Source organism: Oreochromis niloticus, linkage group LG5 (genome assembly GCF_001858045.2).
Source record: "Oreochromis niloticus isolate F11D_XX linkage group LG5, O_niloticus_UMD_NMBU, whole genome shotgun sequence".
Lineage (NCBI taxonomy): Eukaryota > Metazoa > Chordata > Actinopteri > Cichliformes > Cichlidae > Oreochromis > Oreochromis niloticus.
The window spans coordinates 13,390,372-13,412,612 of NC_031970.2; the positions used below are offsets into that span (position 1 = coordinate 13,390,372).

General features: G+C 37.9%; 1 protein-coding gene across 14 annotated transcripts in view; it reads left to right on the top strand.

Annotated features, from left to right (window-relative positions):
* The window catches only part of ptprt (protein tyrosine phosphatase receptor type T), a 294,849-nt gene that overhangs the window by 32,549 nt on the left and 240,059 nt on the right, over window positions 1-22,241 (top strand). For all 14 annotated transcript variants that reach the window (XM_025907164.1, XM_025907166.1, XM_025907170.1 and 11 more), the window contains exon 2: window positions 13,512-13,637. In XM_025907164.1, the coding sequence (XP_025762949.1) occupies window positions 13,512-13,637 (126 nt within the window). The remainder of the gene's footprint in view (window positions 1-13,511; window positions 13,638-22,241) is intronic.

The window sequence follows — 22,241 nt, forward strand, 5'->3', positions numbered from 1 at the left end:
TCCGGTGTGTGGTATGCCCGTTTTCAAATTTAGGATGTCTCTTTTTCATGGAACTAATACGTATGCACTCTACAGGTAAATAAGTCAGTCTGTGTAAGCAATGTATCTTCAACATTTCAACAGTTTTTCCTTCCCACTATCGCAAAGTGCTTGCTTACAGAGGCTCATCTGAGTTTTGGGTTTTTCCTCTTTGATGTTGTGGATTCTCTACAATATGAAGCGCCTTAAGGTTATTGTTATTGTTAATTGGTGCCAGTTTAAAAAAATGAATTGAACTGAATTCAAAATAGAAAGAGATGCTTTAAAAAAAAATGCAGAAACGCAACACACAGCAACAATAAGAAAGTCCTGTTTACAGTTTAAAGCATCGAACCAAAGCTTGTTTTCAGACAGTCGCAATCTATATTTCAAAAAAGAAAGAAAAGCTGGAAAAACAATGTCTCCATCACTTCCCCTTTCTACTGTTTGATTTGACAAACAACAAAATTTTCTAATCATTTGCTAAGAAGTGGTGCAGACTCATCCTCTATGGCTCTTTACAATGTGTTTCTGAATACTGTAATTGCACCCACAATTTAGTTGTCATCAAGACATTTTTCTGTTTCTGTATTGACGACTCTACATTAGATATTCTGAAAGAGTGACTTGATTGTGGCTCATAAATGTTACATGTTTCCCAAAGAAAATTGTAGCTGACAAACTTCAATGAGAATATGCTTGCAGTTAAACTCGTTCTTCGGCATAAACACGAGTTCAAATATGTGGCAGCACGAGCGCCGTGTGACTGGCTGCATTCGCATTGAAAATGAGTGATCAGAGCAAGTTAGTTATACAAGTTTTGCTTTTTTCATATTTATTTTGTTTACACGTCTTTCACTGTGTCAGAGACGTGTCACAGTTTGTCAAATCCTTTCATGTTGGGTATAAAATGTCTGCTTCCTGTTTAGGAAGACATATATTTCTAAATCTCAGTCTGCTAATATTACTTGAACTGACACATTCATAGCTTTGGTGTCCAACATCGACAAAAGTTCATAGCAAAATATGGCAAGTCTCCCTAAGAACGCTTTACTAATATAAGCAGGAAATCCACTGAATTATGAATATTTACTGACTGCTTAGGCTCACAGTTCAGTAATTAATCAAGATGTAACAAAACACATTGAGAAGTGTCATAAATATTGAATGAACATAGTAAGACATTGCTTTGGTGAGATCTAAATTTCCAGGCACATATATGCAGGTGAAGCCTGAGCCATGCAGTCCTAGAGACCAGTCGGCAATCACCTGTCAACTAGTGATCGCCGGAGAAGAATGTCTATTTCCCAACCAGTTGGTAAGTGGTTGGGAAGTGACCAGGAGCCGCTGTGAAATTGACTGCTAAACTAAAGTTGGAGACGATCTGTCCTCAGCGGTTAGTCCAACTATGTTCAGCATAGCAGCTAAATGCCTTTTACACTTTTTAGATTCACATTTCTCTACTACAGTACTAACTGATCAGATTTCAGATCCGATCAGGCCTTAATTCATCAAGTTCTCCAATATATGTTTTGGGTACAAGCCATTTAGCGAATTATAATGAGTAAATAATATTTTAAATTGAATCCTGTATTTTATTAGAAGCCACTGCAGGGAGCTGATAGGCTTTGTCTTCCTGGATTTTGTTAAAATTCTAGCAGCATCAAGATCTTTTTATGGAGGCAAATAAAAAGAGCATTGCAGTAGTCAACTCAAGAAATACAGCATGAATGAGCTTCTGTAGATCTTGCTGGGGCACGTATTCTCTCAGTTAAACTATATTTATGAGATGCCAAAAAAGCTGATTTAGTGATAGCCCTAATGTTGGCAGTGAAACTAAGGTCCAGGATAAAAGAATAATATGAATATGAGATAAGAGAAACAACTTGCTCGAGGGAAGAAAAGGATGAGGTGAGTTGGCATTAAAAAAAGAGAGGTGTAGGACAGGGGTAAGTGGGGCAGTCGGGAAACCACGAGAATGATGAAACAGTAAGCGAGTGTAGTAGTAAGAAGAAAAATCAAAGAAAATGTGGGCAAAATATAATATAAAAGTAAAAAAATGACAGGAGAGTAAAAAGAAGAGTAAAAAAACACATGCAGAGAGAGAAAAAGAAAGTGACAGAGTAGTGAAAGAGTAGCAGAGGAACACTGAAGTTGACAGGAGAAGAGGAGAGGAAGAAGAGAGGAGGACAGAGAGGGAGTTGGTCCACCCTGTAGTTTTGCCAGGAGGAGGGCTGGACCTGCTACCTCTCCTAATGAGCACCACAGAGAGCGTGTGAGAGAGAGTCTCCAGAGCTGGATTCAGGAGTGTGTGTTTGTGTGTGCACAGATATCAGTCTTTCTGTTGGCCTGCTTCTTTCTCTGTATGTGTTAGAGATGAGTGTGTGTGTATGAGGGCTTATCCTCATGGCCCTGTGTTTGTGTGTGCCCTTGAAAGGGCCAGTTGGAGCCGTACAGTCTCGTTAACTTTAAAGTTTGGGTAAAGGCAAGTGCAGACTTTTAAATGATCAAAACTGCATTAGTACCCATTCTGCATGACAGATTTTGCCCCCACGCTGTTGAACTATTGACATTACTGAAGGCACACAACTAATCGCAGATGGAGGTGCACTGATGACAGGCAGGGTGACCGCTGACCCTTGGTCAAATGACTTGTGAACCTCACTCTGAAACCTTGTTATTTAATAAAAAGAAACATCTGAAAGTTACTACTCTAATGCCCCATAAGGATTTCAGGGTATTCACAAACTGCCTACAGCACTCTCATATCTCCTGTCAAAGTGCTGCTTATTGTGATGACTCAGAATCGCTTCCTCTCTGTGGCTCTAAATTCCTCTGTGGAATCAGAACTCTCCAAAAACATGACAGAGTGTAAATGAGAGTATTAGGATTAAAACTCCTCTGTGCTGCCAGTGCATATTTGTGACAAAGACATCGTGCACATGTGTGCACTTTTTTGCTTACAGTGAGTGTCAAAAATGGCAAAAAATGTAGTATGTTTTCATACTCTGTGAGCAGAGGAATACGCGTTTGTGCCTGTGCAACCATGAAAGTGAGTTTAAGAGTGAACAGGATGGAGGTGGAAGTGGTTTATTAATGCAGCGCTCTGACAGCACTGTAATCCAGAGCAGGATTAGCATGCTAATAGCAACAGGACCACATCAGGAATTTCACAAAATCTACAGTACCCCTGTGGAGGTGTGTGTGACAGAGAGAGAGGATAGAGAGGTTTTGAGAGGCTTTGGGTTCCACTGAGAGTGAGTGTGACTATCACTGGGTGCCATTATCTCCTGTATGTGTGTCTTTTCTCCAAATAACTCATTTTGTGACTCAGATCGTCTAACAATTTTAAAAGTTTAGAAGTTTCTGACAATCTGTTATGTCAATGTCACATGCATGACATAAGTGGCTGAGTAACCCACATATGTCTGCTGTGACAAAACCAACTGGATGTTTAACAATAATGATGCAATGCTTTGTTTATGGTGATTCAACCAATTAGAAAGCGGTGGAAAGCTCATCATTACATTTATGACTGTGACTCACAAGGCTGCTAATACCTGGCACTGTCAGATCCTCTTTACACTAAGGTTACTGAGAGGGTTATGAGTCAAGATCAGATATGTTTATCATTTATATGCAACATATAAACATTGCTTTTTTTAACCTCTTTTCTTTGATCTAAAGATACTGTAGGCATCACAGTACTATATGTAATTCCACACAATCTTGTTTCCTAGCAGCAACAAACACATTAAAGTCCCACTGAAGTCCTTTTCAAATCAGTAGTCTAAAGACAACATTAGACCTGTCACTCCCTGACTAATACCAGATATCCAACTTGTTGTAGGCATGCACCAAAAGCGTTTCTTCCTGTCCCTTCCTTTTACAAAAGCAATTCACACATATATATGTAAATTCTAGGATTAAAATATAATTTAATCTTTTACTAGCTATTAAACGGAAGATTATTTTTTCTTATTAAAATAGTCAATATTTGTTGGTTAACAAGGTCTGACATGTGCAACTAACTAAACAGAAAACTACATTTCTTTTAACAAATGAATTAGCTTGTTCTGTAAACAATTCCTGTGAAGCTGATTTTGTGGTACACAAGTGAGCGTCAATAAAAAAAAATGGAAGTATTGTTGACATTTTTTAAAAAGAAATTTACATTTCATACTCTAACTTTAAGGGGAACCAGCGTTTCCCTTCAGAATAAATGTTGGTCAGATATCAGAGGTGTGTTGAGGCTTGTGGTTGGTAGTCTACCCAGAATCTCTGTATCTGACAACATTCATGTAAGAAAGTGGATGCAGAGAGAGCTTTGGGTGAGTGTTGATGGGGAGCCTGGGGGTGAGTGTCCTGTACTTGGTTACCTTTAGGAAAAAGGGGTTAAAATAGGTTCTTTCATAATACTAACCCTGCATATTAAAAAAAAATCATGCTTACAGTAGTACTTTTAAATTTGATGGCTAGGAGTCCTTTAAAAGTATCAATACATAACCGATTATTGCATCAACCGGGTGCATCAAAAGAACCATTGAGCATGTCTGTGAAATCGCAGAGGCTTTGACAAAAATAGTCATATTTCATACCCTATTCCACACATTTGAGTATTCCACTAAACCTATTTTAGCTTGATCTTAAATAGCCTAGACCATTTTTAAACCCAAAACAGAGATACCTTGGTTTTCATTCCATCCCAAAATAAGGTTACCTAGCTTCTACAAACCACCATGGCTCTGTCTCAAATGGGATTAAGAGAATTCAGCTCCTGGGTGACTCAGATGGCCTCCTTTCTAATAAACAGGCCTTGTTAATCTGTTGGGTCAAACCATGTTAAACTGAGAACAGACCTGGCTACTTTGGTTGCCAGTCAAGGGCCAGACAGGGTTAACTCAATTTCCAAGTGTGTATATCCATTTTGTTTGTGCTGTAAACATGTCTCTGTGTGTGTTGTGTTTACTTGACTTGGGTGAGGTTAAAGTGTGTTTTGGGAAATGGAAGAAAATTACTGCAGCTTCAGAAAGAGCATAAATCAGACAATTTATGTGTATGTGTGAGACCAATAACTACTTATTTTAGTAACTTCTTGTTATCTGATTTAGATTGCTTGTTTCAAACTGTCATGAAATGGGAATAATGGGTATGGGTGGATAATGCGGATATGGTTGTGGGTATATAAATGTAGTAAATAAAATCTTCTATATGCACTGATGCCTCTACTTTGACTTTGTAGTTTCCCTTCTGTCCAGCCGAATTTGATTCAGTTCAGTACGAACACACAGTACATGTACACGCTGGCTTTTATGTGAGGGCCTTTTTTCATGTATGGCCATAAAGCTTGAAGTGTGCGTCTGTGGTTGTGTGTGATAGCCAGTGAAACAGATGGTGGCGATGTTGCTTTCTGTGTTCTTTCATGTAGAACTAAAGGTTATAAGGCAGGTCTCTTATTGATTCATGTTGCAGATAATTAAAGTCACTATAGGCCCATCAGGAAACACTTCCTTCCTTTTAAGACTTTAACACACACGCGCACACATGCACATTCACACTGGAAAGAAAGTATGATTTAAAGCAACAACGGTTGATAATCCTCTCACTTATCTGCTTTTCACTAGTTTGTTAAGTGATCTACTCGTTAACTTCACTCAGTTACTAAATTTATCATTTGTCCCTCGTTGCCCACTTCAGCATTCACCATTGTTTTACTCACAATATGATACTTAGTTACTCTGTTGCCTGCTTGCTCATTGGCTCACTTGCCCAGCAGCCATTATGCAACTGATGTGCATGTGAGAACACAAATGTCTGAAAAGTTTGATTGGACAGTCAGCGGTACTTAGTGTGATGTTTGATCGTCTCAGCCTGATTATCGTCCAGAATTAATTTGTGAAAACAGCTTCACACACTCACATGTTTACTCCCTTGTTCAATTATTTATAGTTACTCAGTTAACATGCTCATTCACGTATTTACTTTCCCCTCAATTATTAACTTGCCTGTTTGTAAGTACCTCATTCATTTCCTGACTCTTTTATGCGTTGCTCATGATCTCGATCATTTGCTGTCATTCACTGAGTCCCCTGCTCCCTCAGAGTGGTTTGAGTATTCAATAATTGGCTTAAGCACCTGGCAAGGTGCTGCATCTGTGCTATGCAGAGGTTTCCAGATCCATGTTTAAATGCTATTATTATCTGGCGCCAGTGTCAAGAATATGTAGAACAACCAGTCTGTGGGTTACGCTTGTTTGTATTTCTGTTGTTGTCAGTCCTTCAGCTTAGCCGCTGCCCCAGAGGAGACAGAAGGTGGAAAATTCACCACAGCACTGCTTGTGCTCATGTTGTTAGCTCAGCTGTCTGTCTCTTTCCAGTTTAAGCCAATTTCCAACCAGTCAGTATTGTAGCTACAGACACTGACATCGCCGTCAGGCTACACGCTGTCGACTTTTTGGAGGACTGCACCGAAGCGCATCTCCGTAGCCCCTATGTTGGCATTAGTTCTACGTAACGCAGACCCTAACAAAAATTTCACTCGCTCATTTGTTTACCCCTTTATGTACTTACACACTCATTTTTTGGTCTTTCACTCAACTTAAGAATGCAAAACATAAAAAAATACAAAAAATTACATGAAATACTTTGCATAAACCAGTACCTGTTATCATTTGCGTGTTACCAGATGATATCTTTAACACCTGCACTCCTTTTGTTTTAGGGCTCTGTGCTTGTTTCCTCTTCACTTACATTCTGCTCTCATACAGACATTGGAGATCCCTCCTAAAGACCTTTCAGAATGAACTACAACTTGTGACCTTTGGTCTACCAGTATTTTGGTACAAGTTTCAATTTTTTTCTTCTTTACAAATAAATTGGATTTAGCATAGGTTCACTAGGTTCACTGCTTCTTTCACTGGGCTGACTTTGGAACTCCAAGCTTTTCAATTCACAGAGGTACTGTATATAAACATACCAGTATCCTCCGTGTTTTAAATTACTTGACCCCTTTTTAATAAAGTACTTGTAAAAGTAGCACCCGTGTTTATAGTAAACATCCTTTTTCTCTTACCATTCCCTCGTGTCTCCAGACAAAAACACTGATGTGACTCGGGCAAAATCCCAAAACGTTTCACTTTGCAACTTTGGCTTTTTTCTTCAAATCAAGTTTTGGTTGCATGAACAGAATTATTTCACCTCTGCCACCACCAAACACTTTGTCTCACACTCACACTTACAAAGTGGAACACACACAGACTTCATATCCATCTGTTCCAGTTGTGTGTTACTCTAACAAATCTCTGCCTCCTTTCTCTTATTATCCAAGCGTATTCAGGTTGTAGTAATGGCATTTAGATAGCCAGTGAGTTTGTTTGCCTTGGGGTGTGTGTGTGTGTCTTTGTGTGTGTGTGAAAGGAGACCATGGGAGCAAATAGCATATAATAGCATATGTTTTAAATGACTTAATGGGAATATTTAAAGCTCCTGGCATGTTAGCTGACAGTGGATTTAATTCAAGCTAACTAAGAGATGGGCGTGCGTGAGTAAAGTACACTCACTTTTATTTAGTGAAAGCCTACACATGCACAGGCATACACACTCATATATTAAGACATACCTGTGTTTTCCAGACTTTCCTGTTGCGTACTTGCATGCCTGGAAACGTGAAGTGAGCTCTAAACACACAAAGTACACCAAACTGGAATTAGAAAGGCAAAATAAAAACCATATTAAATATATGTGTATACAGTTTATACAGTACGTCCTTTGATTTCTTGTTCCTGGGTTATGTTTATGATTCATTTACAGTTTTTAGTTAGATCAAAACTACATTCAGTTTCTGTAGCCACCTCAGGTTACTGTTGAGATTTTAATTTGCGTACAACATCTCCCAGTGATATGGTGTAGAAGTACCGAGAAAGGGAAATAATCAAGTTCAGCTTCATATAGTAGTTCATTACTATCCACTTTTGGTTTACTAAATGTTTTGCTCCGCACACACCCACTCGCATATGAACACACAGTAACATGACCTGGGTTTGCTCCAGCACACACACTTGAACATACAGTGATGCTCAGGATCAGATGATGTTATCCAAGTGAGCAGTAAACAGACTCTTTAGAGTCTGACGCCTCTGGGTGCCCTCCTTTGGTTTGTGGCTTCGTGGGTCCTGTCGAACTGCGTTAGCTTTTGCTGACATGAAAGGCTTTAATGGCTGCTATTGGTGCCTCTGGGGAATGAAAATTTCAACATAAGAAAGACAGGGAATTCTGTCTAAATAAGTGTTATCATTAGAAGATATGTTCATGTGTGCGTAAGTGGATATTTTCAGGGCACCAACTTATTCTTGCTGCTCTTATGGGGATTTGCTTTGCTATATCCTCATGTTTAAGAGCGTTTGTGGATGAAAGCTAGGGTGCTTGCGTAATGACTGTGTGTGTGTGTGTGCATCTATTATGTTGATATAGAGTTGATTTGATCTATGTAATCTAACCAAAAGGCTAAATGAGCTCAAGCAGAGAAATCACTTCTGCATGCATGTTTCCTCAATAACCTACTTCCTTATAAAACATGAATATTCATTAATATAGTTAAGTGACATTGTATCATTTTACAGCATACTTAGACAGCACATATTACATTTGGGTAATTACATGCTATCGTGCACTTGTGTTGATAATACATTTTAAATGAATCAGGCCATATTCACTCTTTGATAAATTGTGGCCTAAAAATACAATCCCATTAGAAATAGACTGAAACCTTTGGGGAGGAAGCGATGCTATAGTTCTGATTAACACAACAGAAAAAAAGGTTACCTGGGTTCTATCTCTCAATAGGTTCTAAATTTATGAGTTTCCACTATTTGCTTTTACCTTTTGAAATGTGTTCACACTTGTCTCTTTAAACCTCATTTGTGCAAACCTTTAGCACTGTGTAAAAGTAATTATCATTTTGATTATTAAGCTTTGGTGAGACTGTTTTGTTGACAGCCAAACAAATTACATCTCAACTGCAGTGACAACAATAAGTCCTTGTAATTTCTCCATGGCCTATTAATTTGTTGACAATAACTGCCACTGATGAGTTGTAAAAAAAAAGAAAAAAAAAAAGAAAGATAGAAAAAAATTAAAGCTTTCATTGGGATATTGGAGTTGTTAAATGCAAAACTGGAATTACTCAACTGAAAAAAAAGTTTGCAAAACAGTTTCCAAATTCTGCTGCCAGAAAATCACAGGTTTGATTGCAAGGAGCTGGAGTTCATCTTCATTGCTTTTTTCTTGGTTAAATATTTTTCACTGGCTGCCAGCAAGGTATAGCATGCAAATAAATGTGACACCATCCAAAAATGAGAGAACACTTAGATGGGAGGAATTAAGTGGCTAAAGTAAGACTGAGATCATTCTTTGTGGTTAAACCACAGCAGCCTGAAGGACAAATGATGCTCTGGCACTGAAGACAAAATACCATCTGCTTAAAGACCAATCAGTCACATCAGCATTTAAAATCAAAAAACTTTGCAATAAAATATTTTTTTCAGAGTCATTGGCATCAGTAGATTCTGTCACAGGAGTTAGCGATATGCAAAGTTGCAGTTATGAACTTTACAGTGCTCACCTTTGAGGGACTGTAGACAACATTTTTATAAGTTGTAATGTTTGCTGGTTCTTTGTTTAGTTATTGTCCAGTTTGTTTGTCTTTATCTGTGCAACATTTTTCACATCACTCGCTGTTTACATTCTGCTCTTACACAAAGCGGAACTTTTTCTGCAAATTTACTGTCACATTATCCTCTAGCTTAAAACATCCATCCAGCAGTTAGGACCAATCTCCTGTTTTCTCTGATTTGATGATGATGGGTCACTGTAACTGCTCCATACACAGCCATTGCATGCCCATTTCATAATAATGACATTAATTTAATCTATCAATGGGGAAATTACATTAAAAGTTGGCTATCGTCAGTCCCTGACATCATCATCCATCGGCACAACCCTAGCTACCTGGAAAACCTTTTTCTATCCTGGAGCTTTTCACTGAAGGAAATGTTGTTGTTGCTTTTTCAAATGCATTTTTTAATTTTTTAATTTTTATTTCTAGGAACAAAATCTCAGTGAAGTAAACAGCACAGCACAGAGAAAGGGAACTATTATGACTCACTAACAAAAATCCATGAGATAAGATACTGAGTAGAGTCTGGGTACAATAAATGATACTGTAATAGCGCTATAATACTGTAAAAACCTCTTTGATAGAACAATGACTTTATATCAGCCCGCTTTTAAAAGCAGCATGCATCAATACACCAGTGTTTACTGGAAACCCACAGGAGGAGTCTTGTGCTTTTGCAGATACATTTACAGAGCTGCAGATTGTTGGGTACAAGTAGCTCAGTTTTCAACATGAGCCACCTTTCATGTGTAGGCTATACTATTCATGAGAGTGTAAGTGAAACATGAATGCTTTTCCTGTTTGCCAAATGCATTTTATTGTAATTCAGAAAAGTGGTTTATTTAATCGAGATGATTGAAACTAAGTTGTTTTGCATTGTGCTATGACATAGAAGCTGACAGCTTTAGGGAAACATGTTTGCTGACAACAGAAAATTACAGAGTGCAAAGAGCAGAGCAAACCAGTGCTGCCAAATTTAAACAATAAGGGAATCACAAACCCATTTTTAAGGGAATTTTGATTAATAAACATAACAGGCATCACATGGGGTGATTGTTCTCTGTGCATGTGTATCTCTATCTGTGTATGTATGCACAGGCTGCAGTATTATTAATTGATTATATATCCTTATATATCCCATACATTAATGCTAAACTTGAGACATGAAGAGATTACGCTTGTTTTGGTGTCACACTAATTCGCACGTTACCATATGCACAGACCCAACAATAATGGCTGATGCATAAAAGCACTGACACATACATGAGCCCATACACGTACCATCCCACCACAACACATTCTCACCATCGCATCCACTTTCACACAAGAACACACACACGCCTATGGTTCAGATCACACTCGAGTAGCAGTGTTATGTTTTCATTATGGAAATGCATTTTATGACTGAGAACATGTGATTATGTTTGTGTGCAGAGAGGGGAGGAGTCGTGCTGAATTTCAAAACTAGATCAGGGGCATTGACACACACATACTGAATGTCTGGCTACTGCTGTGAGCCAATTCTCTCTCTCTCTCTCGAGCCCTGATTGTGGTCCTTAAAAATGCAGTTCTGATATTGAATATTGATAGATACCCCACAGCCCCCCTTTGCCTGTTTATCCCTCTGTTCTAATGAGTTCACTTTGATTTCTTTTCATTTCTAATGAGATCACTGAACAACGAGGGGGCGATAAAGGCTAATTATCTCTGTATTGATTAATTTATAACAGTTATTTTCATATCTGTGAGAAAAATAGTGTTTTCCTAGTTTTCACCCTTTGCTGGAGGTTATTTTTTTCAAACGGAATGCAGATGGATGAATTTCTTTCCCATGTTTTTCAAATTCATTTCCCAGTTGATGTAAGGCTTGCTTGAAGAAGCATAATCAAAACCATATCATATATTTTAGACACTATTCAGAGGGTGTGTATTAAAGATATCAATATATGGATATATGGATATGCAAACTGCTGTGTATTTTAAACCTGTGCATGTTTTAAGAGTAAACAGTGCTCCAGCTCTCTATATCCTATATCCTCAATAGTAGGATTGTGGAAGTCTCACCTGCCTCATAGCTTGTAACAAGCCTTAATTCTCCACACCAACTCTGTAGTGATGAGAAAAGGCAGAGCCACATCATGAGGTGTGACTCAGCCATTGTTTCTTAGTCTTTTTAAGAAAATGGGCACTTGCTTAACACGTCAGCATTACCCACAGACTGTATATAAAAGATGGATGTAGCATCCAGGTTTGAAAAATGAAGCCAATGCAAAGCCCCTTAAACCTGAATTATTTGCAATATATAACAGGTGATGATTCGCGGCAATTTCGTGATGATTTGTAAGCAAATCATCAGGTTACAATAAAAAGGTAAGAAAGCATAGACAGCTAAAGGAGAACAGCCTAGCTCACTGTAGTCTCAGTAAACACTCTGCAGATGAGTTTATGTTCTAGTTTAAGGTCATTTTTTTTATTCAAAGCAGTGCAAGCTTTAGGCCAGGTCTACCTACAACATAAACATGCAGTTTCCTAGTCAGATGTCCCCTTATTTGTCATGTCTGGACCAAAATGCTCACTTCAAAGCGAGCTTCAAGATAAGACTTCACAAGCCAGTGGGTGATGTACAGTTTAAGCTCTCATCACAACAGCTATGCTACAACACTACAGAAGGATTTTGCAGTTAAATGCTGCCAATAGTCTACAAAGCATCATAAGCCATCTTGATTTGGCCTTGTTGGAATCTAAAAACATGTTTGATGAAGTTTAAACTGGCATTTATTTCCTCGGTGGATGACTGGGACAAAGAGGCAGACAAAAAAAGTAAGCATTAAATGATTTCGTGAATAAAGCGATGACGTTCTCCAATTTCAAATACTTCAAAACAAATTAAAACGGCTGTGCGTCAAAGCATATGTCTAATTAAGGGAGTCTGTTGCAGATGTGTGTGTATGCAGTGCTTGAGGCTAAAAGAGAAGGCTAATGCAGTGGAAAATGTGTCTTAGCTGGGCCATGAAATAATGATGAGACACTGTGACTTAATCATGTTGACACACAGAGCTTTCTCTTCATGTGCCCCTCACTCACTCTCTCACTCTCTCTTGCATCCTCTCTCATAAAGTCTGTTTTCTTTCTTTCTCACTCCCCCTGTTCTCTTCACTTCCCTGATAAACTGTGACAGTGTCTGTCTGCACTGGCACTTTCAATTCATGCTGTTAACTTAATTGGTATTATATTGTTAACAGTACCAAGGGAGCTTATAAAGACCGTATTTGTCGTCATATAAATAGGAAGAAGTTTCGATTATTAAGATTTTCATTAGATCAGACCCTACTGTTAACTCTGTTTATGGTCACCATTAGCTATTACATGATTGTTTTATAACCTCTTTCCCCTCTTTAACTATCTCTATACAAGTTCCCAGAATATGGGATTGAAATTGCATTCATTTTAAAGCCTTCTTTGTTAAAATAATGCAAATTAATGATTCATCTCATGCCTTTTTTAGTAAATGGATGCAGCGCTTGATCTTACTTTTTTGCATTTTGACAGTAATTGCTTAAGGCTTGCTGCTTTCTACGGTTGAAAGACCTTTAATTTTGGGCAAATTGACTTGCTACAACTATCAGCTGTTACCAACTCAACGCTAAAACTGTAACAATTATAACAATTAAGGTTGTTTTGTGTTTACACACTACATTTCCGTCTTTGACTGAGGTTCAACCACTGCTTCAGTGAATTGGTCTGTACAATACAGTATAACTTCCCAATTCCAATATTAACGTCATTTATAAATGCATGGATCTTTTTCTATTTCTTTTTAGGTGGCTGTACATTTGAGGAGTCATATAGCAGCTGTGGATACAGCGTTTCTCTGGGAACCAATGGTTTTACCTGGGAACAAGTCAACTCCTGGGAAAAACCCACCATGGATCCTGCCCTACCTACTGGTAAGATTCTACATATGTCTCTCTGTATTGTATTTAAAACAAAACTTACGTTTTTATATGATGTCTCTATAATGAGACCCATTATAATTATTATTGTGGTTATGGTTTTGATTTTTGCATCACAACCAATTAAAATTCAATTAAATCAAATCAGTTCTAGTCTTGGTCAGTTGTAGTTAACATTAGGTTGATAAAATCAAACATAAAAATCATGTCTAATATTACGTGATTTTATAATAGATAAGGAATGATTGCCATTTGCTACATTTTTATAACAGGACGGAAAGCATCATGTATGTAGCAGAAAAATATACTTATTCTGGATTATAATTTATTTTCATATTTCTGCATTCATTAGAACAGGAAATGACTCTCTTTTATTTGTGTCTTATTTTGGTACAGAAACAAAAAAAGTTAGAGTTCCTATGACGTTTCAGAATTACACAAATGTAGCGATACTTATTTTTTGTAAGGAGCCCACTATCAGTCATTTTAAAGGACAGTTTTTCATTTTAAGAATAAATAAATTTCACATATCTCTAACATTAAGTAATTGTTGTATATAGTAAAAAACAAACAAACAAACAAAAAAATCAATGGTAGATACTTCCAGGATTCTGTAGATGTTGTAGTGGTTTATTACCTGATCAAGTAATTGTTTTTACTGGGATTTGGAGGTCTTGGGTTACCAAGAACTACAGCGTTTAATTGTACAGACATTACTTTTAAAGTTGTAGGATAAACACTTTATTAGTCTCCCGTTTGCATAGGAATTTGTGGTAATGTTTTCTTTTTCTCTATATCTTCATCTCGCCTTCTGTCCTTCTGAGTTGGCAGAGTCAGTAGACATATCGTGACGTGACCTCAGCTGGGTCGCTTTCTACTTGTCAAACGCCAAATGGCAATCAGACTGCATGTCTATCCATCTCGTTCTCTCACACAGTTCTGCCCTTTTGCTCTCTTTATCTCGCCCACTGTCTCACTTTCTAACACGCCTGCTTTCCCACATGCTCTTTTTCACACTTTCTCTCTCTTACAGTTCTCTGCGTATAACTTGAGTCACCTTCTTCTAGTTGCCAAATTTACTTCTTTGACTGACAAGACTGTTTATCAAAAACTCTATTAGCAATGCAGCATTAAAATTCAAAGCTATGCAAATTATTTTAAAAGCCAGTAAGGGCATTATTTTTCTCTTTCAAACCTTAATCCATAATCTTAAATATGTTAATATCCAACACAGACCGAAACACATTTTCTGTTCTGTGACTATGTTGTAGAGCTGGAAACTTATAAATCATGGTCTTTTATTGAGAAAATATACAACAGTGACAGAATTTTACTTATATTCACTTTATTCCGTGTCACTTTGATGTAGATTCTAATATTACTGTGGAGAAATAATGCTGTCAGATTGTGAGGATTTGATAATGGAAACCAGGTTTGACAAAGCAGAATATGTTTTTGTGTCCCTGCTAGCCAATAAAAAATAATGACTTACTGTAACAGCCATTAATATTATTACAGGAAAGTACATCTCTCTGTTTTGCTCCTTGCCATTTCCCCTCTCTAATTAATTACTATATAATTATCATATTGTAACCAATAGTCATATAACATACCCCTTCTTATTTCTCTCACCATCATTTATTATCTTATAGTCATGTCAATTATTGCCCCAATATATCATCATCATCTCTCCCTCCAATAATTCTCTGCCTCTGACATGTCAGTTTGGTGGAATAATAGGTCTGTCAGCCACTGCCTCTGCTCACCACAGTAAGATCTTGTACTGAAGATCTGATACAAGTGAATGGGCATGAAGGCTATGCCAGACATCTTGCTCTTAGTATGTATGTCTTATGTCAGTTATCTGTCTCATCTATCCTTGTGGGTGGTGGTTGTCACTGGTGATATCCATCATGGCCTATAAGCCATCCTCATCATAGACTTATCAGCTGCACACTTTGCCCTGATAGCTCCAGATCTGATAAGCCAGGACAAGAACAAATTGTCTGCCAAGCTCTTTGTCTGTCTCATTTTTTTCATTTTGTTAAGTCTTTTAATGCTTCTGCCCAGATGGCTATAATACAATATCAGTATCTTGCTCTTTCATGGCAAAGCTATCCCTGTTAAATTACTTATATTAGTGGTAAATGGGACTTCTTAAACATTGGGTAAATATAAAATAGATGAGGTGTATAAATACATCCTGTGTGAGGTCTAAAGATATGGTTTTCGTCTACTGCTCATCTGTTGTAGATAGATTTTTAGGCCTTACATTTTTTGTCCTTTTTTTGGGTTTCCTAAATTTTCTGTGGACACACTTCAAACCATTCCACGATACAACAAGTTTCTTAGCTAATAGCTCTTAGGGTATTTTATATCTGTGAAAATGTGTTATCTTTGGTATTTTTCATAGATTCAAATAAAGAGATGGGGACAGATTATGTGTTTGTGCACCAAGCTGCCACAAACAAAGTGTCTAAAGATACTATTTAAAATCTGTGCTCAGATGTTTGTTATTTTTAGACGTAATGCTGGCTCATCACTTGATTTAGGTGCTTTTTTGTGCTTAAACAATTGGTTTAACAAACAAACTACCAACAAAACATTCCTCTGATAAGGGTCAGGTACGATGACTCAACTAAAAATACGTGAACGAGCAGTCAATGTCCAAAGAAAAAAGTCCTCAGGAAGTCTGGAGACCTGTTGCTCAAGACCCATTTAAAAAATACAAGGAAGTCTGACTCCATGGAAGCAAAATGCAAACAAAATGTAAAAAAATGAGGGGTTGCTCAAACCTTTGCACATTAATGTTGACACTTTAAAAATATCACTGTTTCCAAGTATTTTTCAAGTGTAGGTCTGTGAAGATCTTTTTTTTCTTTACATTTATTAAACACCTGTGGTTAAACATGGATGGACGATTACTTTATGTTGAAATATCTGGATCATTTTTTAGGATTGTCCTAAAAAATGTCATCAAACATGACATCATATTGAACTACATCTGTAAGAGTAATATCAGATCTGAAAGCATGTGAAGAAGATGCTACCAAAACATCTTCATATGAATTTCATCAGTAGGTTATTAGATCAAAGCAGGCTAGCTGAGATGCTAGTTGCAGGCCCTGATGCAACATAAAACTATTACAGCAAGCCACTTAGATGTTCTGAAGTATTTTTGTAATCTCCATTGAGCAGTGGCAATAGATCTCACTGTGAAAAAAACATGAAATGAAAATGGACAATAAAAGTGAAAAAAATGTCATGAGGATATTACCACTGCGTTTTATTTAGCCCATAAAAAAGCTGAAAACTCCACCAACTACAGGGCTGTGTCAAGGCAAGTGCATTCTGTGTGCCGGGTCTCTAAGCAATGAGTCAGTAGTGTCAATAATTTAGTCTGAAATGTTGAAAAAATGGTTGTTTCACTTTGCTCAGATATGAGAAAAGACGTTCTTAAAATTATCAAATGTTTTTAAGAATATTTGAATTAACCTCGAACCTCATTTAACCATTTAAACCTCAAAAATAAGTTTAAATATTTAAAATATTGTAAACCTACAAATGTGTATCTACTGTACATTCATTTTCTATGTAGCCCCTGTTGATTATCAAGCTGTGTTTCCCCAAAGCTGAGTGTGTAATGTGTTAGATGTTTACTGCCAGCAGTGTTGCCAACTCCTCCGTAAGGAAAATCGCTATTGGTTGTCCTAAAAGTCGCTAGAAGTCGCTAAATGACGTCATCGCCTAATTTGCATAATTGGTCATGCTAATATAATTGTAACCTATGTTGTTGGAGAGAGAAATAACATCGTGGAAGAGACATAAAGTGAGTAAAAAACGTCCTAAATGCATTTAGAGTTTATTTAGAACTACAAATTAAATTTCTTTTAGCAATTATTGTTTTTTTTAATGTCACAATTCCAACCCTGCTCCTTCACCGGGCTTGGACTGGCAAAAGTGATCCGAAATAGGCACTCTGGTGGAGTTACTTTGTGTGTGTGTGTTTATAAGTAGTTTTAAACCTTGTGATCCACAAAACAGCATAAGAGTAAAAGAAGAACTGACTGTGTTACAGCACCCGCTGCTTGTTGAGAGTAAAAGCGATACGCGCTTTCACGTCTTTTTTTAGCGACTTTTTTAAGGAAAAAAGTCGCTAGGGGGTCTGAAAACTCGCTAAATATAGCGACAAAGTCGCTAAGTTGGCAACACTGACTGCCAGTTTGGGTACAGCATGTAGCCTGCATGAATGCAGTAGCAAACAGGACCCTTGCTTTTGTCTCTTTGCCTCCATTATCAACAAAGTTATCATATAATCCTCTTTCTCGCCTCACCTCCATAATATTGATGTGACTGATATGGTTGTCATAGAGCATAACCCACACTTGACAGTTTGTAGATATGACAAGATTGGATTGGCACCATCGCTCTCTCCATTTCTCTCTCTCCAACGCCATTTAGACATCTTTGTCATATAGTCCATAACCCTGACAGCTCATAGATCTCGTGGTATGGCACGATTGGATTTGAATCAGCGCTTTAACGTCTTCTTTCATCATCTGTACTGACTTGGTGATGATATAATCCACACCTCTGACAACTTAGAGATGTGACGAGATTAGATGGCATGACTGTTTTTCCATCCCTGATAACATATATAAAGACCCAATGAGCTAATCCTGAGAGCTCATAAAGTAAATGGTACAATGTATATGACGTGCTTATGTATGTCACTACAAAACAAAACAGATCCAACAAATATCAAAAACATACTCAGATTCCAGTCTTTGATTTTTTTCTGTACTTTGTACCTTTTATTTTTGATGACTCTTTAGAAGCATAAAACTCATTCATTTATTTACTGTTATGCTATTTAATGTTTATTTGCTTGACTTATTGTTTTAGTCCGATAACAGTTTTGGCCAGTAGACTACACTTTGGAAGTATTAGTTGAGCTCTGGCTAGCATTTTTCATAATAATAATACATATAGGATAATAATTTTTTAAAAATGCCATTGCATCAATTTTTTTCATTGTCCAAGTTTTGCAAACCTGCAAATCCCCGAAGGAAAAGGGTTTTTTTTCTGCTTTTTTTTCTGTACCCGCTGCCTTGCTCCCCACTCACACTCATATCTCATACCTCTTATTACCTTCAAACCCTAGGCTGAGCGAGACAAACTTACACAAGCAGCAAACATCAAACATCAAAGCAAGTCGATGTTTTCAGCACCCGTCAACACGGCCACAATCTGAAATGTGAAAAATGATCAGAGGGAGAGCATGAAGGGGGGAGTTAAAGTAAGGAAGTGGAAGAGTAAAGATACGGAGACAGAAAAATACAACAAAAGGTGAGAGAATTTAGATGGTGGACAGCAATGTATTGATAAATAAAAACAGAGAAAAATGACCACCTTCATTATTGACATATACAAACGTAATAAAAAAAACATTTAAATTTATTCCTGCATTATGGTATGTGCCAGTGAAGAAACAAAACTGCATAAATCCAGATGGCAGCATTTCATTCATAAGGATAGAAGGAAAAAAGGACTAAGTTAAACGTGGCAAAATGACTGAAATAATAAAACTAAAATGGAAATCGAGTGATTTTGGAGAGTGAGGACAGAGTGAATGTGAGATAACGATTGGCAGGAGGCTCAAAAAAGCTCCACATAATGATGCAAAAACACACAAAAGAGAGTGATGAGGGCAGACAGGCATCTAGAAAAATATATGACAGTGACAGAAAGTAAAGGAAACCAAAAAATAAAAAATATGACACAAAGACTTGAGACTTCCTTAATGACTCTTACGCCACTGAGTCTTACTTTACTTACTGACTTATCCGCACAAAAAGGCAAATTGGGGAGCATGGAGAACTTTCAGTAGGTTACCATAAAACCACCTATTGTTTTAATTTGGACCTTTCTGTGCTGTAAAATAGTGTGAAGTAGACTTGACATATTTCTTACTGTCAGACACACAGAAACAAGAGATTTAAGGGGCCGAGCGGTTCAGGTGGAAATGGAAAGAGACTTAATTCTGTCACAGAGGAGGAGCATTCAAAGAAGAGTAGATATCCTTTGCTCTTGTTTCCTCTTTGAGTCTCTGTTCAGCACTTACAGAAACCCTCAGCCAGTGTGTGTGTTACACTTCTACAGTTGTCTTAAATCTGGTATGCATCATGTGTTTATGGCTGATATTGTCTCTGAAACCTTTATTTCTTAACTCTGGAAAGAGACAGTGTTCATAATAGCACCCGATTGGCTGCTGTTGTGTGTGTGTGCTCTGTGTTTTTGAAGCCAGATAACAACAGAAACATGTTCATTAATGATTTCAGCATTGACAGACAATGTCTTTCTAGCCTTTCTGTGAATGAGACAAAGTAGATGAAGATTTAATGAGCCCTGAAGGGAAATTGGGTTGTTGTTGCAGCTGAAATACAGAGGATACAGATAAGAATATTAAAGCAAGTGCAAGATAATACAGAGGGATTAAAAGAGAACAGAGCACGATTAGCATTATCAGAAAGATAAAAAATCTCTTCAAGACAGGTGTACAGTTAATAAGTATGAAACAGTATGTGGGCTTACTCTACGCAGTGCTGGAGGTCCACAGGAAAAAAAATAGTATGTCATAATAATATAATGAAGTTGCTACATGGAAAAAACAGGATAGTCACCTGTGAAAATCAAGATAGTTAACTCTAACAGTTACTATTATAGTTTCATATATGTTCATATAAATATTTGGAAGTTAGGGGGGTGGAATACTGGTTGCATGTACAGGAATGTTTGTTGTACAATTAACCAAGGTTTACCAATGTTTATGGTTGTTTAGCATGGTCTTACAAGACCTATTCCACCTATGATGCACACCTAACTAACCAGTCATAAACACTTGGAATACACTGGCTAATGGGTAGTTAATTACATTTTCCTGCAAGTTACTGTTATATTATAACTCCACAATTTTTCAGTTCTAGTGCAATACGTGTACCTGCACCCAAGAAAATGAAAAACCTGTATTGGACAGACTGACACAGTTGCACAGTTCTGAGAGTGGCGCTGTCACTTGGTGTTCGCTCGCTCTGTGGTATAGTATCACTTCCTGTTCCTGCTCAAACACAGTGGTGTTTCTGAGTAGCTTTTCTGCTTAGCAATTTAATTTAAATCTTTTGATACATCCCTTTTTCATAGTATAATCTTAACGTGCTTCATCTGAATCACCCTTTCTGTGTACTCACTACCTAATTTATAGCCAAAGTATTCACTCACTGTCTCTTTACTGTTTCGCTAGCTTAGCTTAGCTCGTAGCCGACTCGTTAGCACCATGGCTACTTCACCTGTCCCTCCTGCACTTTCCTGCTCATTGTGTCAGATGTTTAGTTACTCCTCGGCCTCCTTTAGCAGTAATGATACCTGTAATAAATGTAGCATATTTGCAGCTCTGGAGGCCAGGATTACTGAATTGGAGACTCGGCTTCGCACCCTTCATTCACCCGTAGCTAGCCAGGCCCCTGTAGCTGGTGCAGCCGAAGATAGCGTAGGCCCCGCTAGCTGTTCCCCGGCAGACCCCAAGCAGCTGGGGAAAGAGGGCGGCTGGGTGACGGTGAGGAGGAAGCATAGTCTTAAACTGAAGCCCCAGGTACACCACCAACCTGTTCATGTGTCTAACCGTTTTTCCCCACTCGGCGACACACCCGCCGGGGGTCAAACTCTGGTAATTGGTGATTCTGTTCTCAGACATGTGAAGCTAGAGACACCGGCAACCATAGTCAATTGTCTTCCAGGGGCCAGAGCAGGCGACATTGAAGGAAATTTAAAACTGCTGGCTAAGGGTAAACGTAAATACAGTAAGATCATAATTCACGTCGGCAGTAATGACACCCGGTTACGCCAATCGGAGGTCACTAAAATCAATATTGAATCGGTGTGTAACTTTGCAAAAACAATGTCGGACTCTGTAGTTTTCTCTGGTCCCCTCCCCAATCAGACCAGGAGTGACATGTTTAGCCGCATGTTCTCCTTAAATTGCTGGCTGTCTGAGTGGTGTCCCAGAAACGATGTGGGCTTCATAGATAATTGGCAAACCTTCTGGAGGAAACCTGGTCTTGTTAGGAGAGACGGCATCCATCCCACTTTGGATGGAGCAGCTCTCATTTCTAGAAATATGGACAAATTCATTAAACCCCCCAAAATATGACTATCCAGAGTTGGGACCAGGAAGCAGAGTTGCAGTCTTACACGCCTCTCTGCAGCTTCTCTCCTCCTGCTACCCCCCCAAAAACCCATCTCCATTGAGACTGTGTCAGCTCCCAAAAAGACAAAAAACAAACTAAAAACCAGCAATAAACAACTTAAACATAAAAAATCACAAAGAAAGAACAATACAGTATCCACATCTGAACCAAAGAGTAAAACAGTGAAATGTGGATTATTAAATATTAGGTCTCTCTCCTCCAAGTCTCTGTTAGTACATGACTTAATAATTGATCAACAAATCGATTTACTCTGCCTTACAGAAACCTGGTTGCAGCAGGATGAGTATGTTAGTTTAAATGAATCAACACCCCCGAGTCATTCTAACTACCAGAA